Genomic DNA, 2,562 nt, shown 5'->3' with positions numbered 1-2,562 from the left:
GGCAGCCATCTTGAGACTGGGCGTGGCTGAGGTCCCACCTGTCAGGGGCAGGTATAAAAGGGGATGCCTGAGAGGCAAGGGCTTCTAAGCTGTGAGCTTCTGTCTATAGGTGTTCTCTCTCTGCTCAGGAGACCACACACCCGACTAGAGGCAGGTCACAAGCTGAGTCTGGCAGATCGAACCTAGAGAATCCAGCCCTGTCCTCGGGAGTGGTCATGGAGACTAGCTCCGAGGCAGGTGTTGTGCAGAAGCTGCTGGTTCGCCTTTGCCAGGAGACCGACCCAGGAAAGATGTACAAAACGCTGAAGAAACTGTCTTCTCTTCCTCCTCTGTGTGACTGCCTTGCAGAGATTGGCTTCAGACAGACCATCAAGTCCTTGAAGAAACAGCAGCTCCTCGTGCCCTTTGTAAAGGACTTAGTGGCCCAGTGGTCCACTGGGTTCCTGCTTGGACCCCAGCCTCAGCAGGCCCGGCAGGACTTTGGCTTGGAGAAGGGCCTCACAATGGAGGGCCGGAGCACCTGCCCAGAAGAGAAGGCCCAGGAGCAAGCATCCCAGGAAGCCTGCGCAGATGAGAGAGAGGCTTTCCTTGGGCTTTGCAGCTGCTGTCCAGGCAGCAGCTCTTGCCTAAGCCAGAGCCACAGATCGCACCAAAGGTCCAACCTTAGGCCACCTCACATTCGAAGCCTGCATCCAGGAGAAAACTGGAGCCCTGAGCTGCAGCAAGAAGTCCAGAACCTGGTGCACATAGGAACGTCCAGGGTGAGGCTGGAGGAGCCTTGGCAGCAGGAAGGGGCCAAGCCCTTGTCCAGAAAGCCAGGGGCTGGGCCACAGGAGCCCACTGGGCTTGTGTTTGGTGGGCAAAGAAAGTGCCAGCCACCAGGCAACTGGGAGCAGGAGGAAGTCCCTGGAGCTGGTTCCTCCTGGGCTTGCCTCAATGGGGAGTGCTGCTCTCCTTCCTCTTCGGAGCGTCCACGGGGCAAGAGGCAGAGGTGGGAACCCCCATGTCCAGCCGAGGCCCAGAGTCCTCCTGCAAAGGTGCCTCGAGCTGAGTCTGGAAGCTCCATGGATCTGAGTCCTAATGCTGCCAGCACCATTCCAGAGACTCCCTCCAGTGACCAAGCCTGGTTTGAATGGGATCTTGCCCAGGAGGCATTTTCCTCTCAGCAGGATCAAGAAGCCTCAGCTTGGGGGTGGGAGCTCAGGAAGCACCACAGAACCCAAGTCTATTCAGGTTGCAGGCCTGCAGCAGGACCCCAGCAGAAGCATACTGGAACCAGGGATGGTGCTCACTGCCAGGATGGCAAGGACAAAGTTGGGCCTGGGCAGCCAGGAGGGAAGTCCCGGCCCCAGGCCCGCAGGTACAAGGAATCCAACTGCCAGCCTGAGTCCTCCACAGCCCCGCGGCTTCAGGGGTCCCAAGAGGAGAGGCTGCAAACCCTCATAGCCCGCTTCCAGAGCTCAAGAGCCAACAGGCCTCAACCCAGACAGACAATGATGGTCTCCTTCTTCACCGAGCTCAAGAGCCCCAGCCAACAAGGAGAGCCAGGACCCACTGGGGCTCCCTCTGCCCAAAATCAGCACAGTCTTCCTGAGGCTCCTGCCCATCCTCCAGCCCAGAGGGCTTCCTGCCTTCTCCTTGGAGAAAGAGGCATCAAAAAGGGCCCTGCTAAAAGACCTGCTCCTCTCATGGCCAAGACCCTGAAGGACTACAGAAAGTACTTCAACAAGAGGTGAACCTCAGATGCTTCCCACCACCTGAAAATCTGCACCTCCTGAGGCTTGGATTGACTGGACACAAGGGGCTTCCCTCCAGGGACTGCCACATGGTACACCCTGGCTTTCGGGCTCCGGACAGACTCCCCAGCAGCTAATCTTAGCATTCTCACTGGACTTCTTGACAGAGTTTTCTACACCTTAACTGTTGTCCCATGTCAATTCTCAAAACATCTTCAAAAATAAATCAAGATCTCTCCCCCAATCAACTTTGTGGGTTTGTCTCTTGTGATGGTTTGTATATCCTTGGAACAGGGAGTGGCAACATCTGAAGGTGTGGCCTTGTTGCAATAGGTGTGACCTGGTTGGAATGGGTTTGTCATTGTGGGTGTGGGTATAAAATCCTCTCCCTAGTTGCCTGGAAGTCAGTCTTCCACTAGCAGCCTTTGGATGAAGACATAGAACTCTCAGCTCCTCCTGGGCCATGCCTGCCTGGATACTGCCATGCTCCCACCTTGATAATGGACTGAACCTCTGAACCTGTAAGCCAGCCCCAATTAAATGTTGGTTTTTTTTTTTCTTTTATAAGACTTGCCTTGGTCGTGGTATCTGTTCACAGCAGTAAAACCCTAACTAAGACAGAAGTTGGTACCAGGAGTGGGGTAATGCTCTGATAGGCCTGACCATGCTTTTATTTGAAAGAATGTGGATTTGAGGACTTTGGATTTGGAAAGCAGTGGAATGCTTTAAATGGGGCTAAATGTGTCATCCTGGTAGGAATATGGAAGACTTTGTTGCTGGGAGTGATTTGAACTGTTTTGACCTGGCCCAAGGTATTTCAAAGGAG

General features: G+C 54.5%; 1 protein-coding gene across 1 annotated transcript; it reads left to right on the top strand.

The window, feature by feature from the left end:
- The first annotated feature begins 215 nt into the window (after window positions 1-215).
- LOC147002430 (uncharacterized) lies at window positions 216-1,736 on the top strand. The gene has a single exon (XM_085844298.1). It carries the CDS (start codon window positions 216-218, stop codon window positions 1,734-1,736), a length of 1,521 nt encoding a protein of 506 aa, XP_085700424.1.
- The last annotated feature ends 826 nt before the right edge of the window (window positions 1,737-2,562 follow it).

This window comes from Mus caroli, unplaced genomic scaffold (genome assembly GCF_978045245.1).
Source record: "Mus caroli unplaced genomic scaffold, Mus_caroli_1 scaffold_10, whole genome shotgun sequence".
NCBI lineage: Eukaryota > Metazoa > Chordata > Mammalia > Rodentia > Muridae > Mus > Mus caroli.
This window is presented reverse-complemented; position numbering and strand designations above follow the sequence as displayed.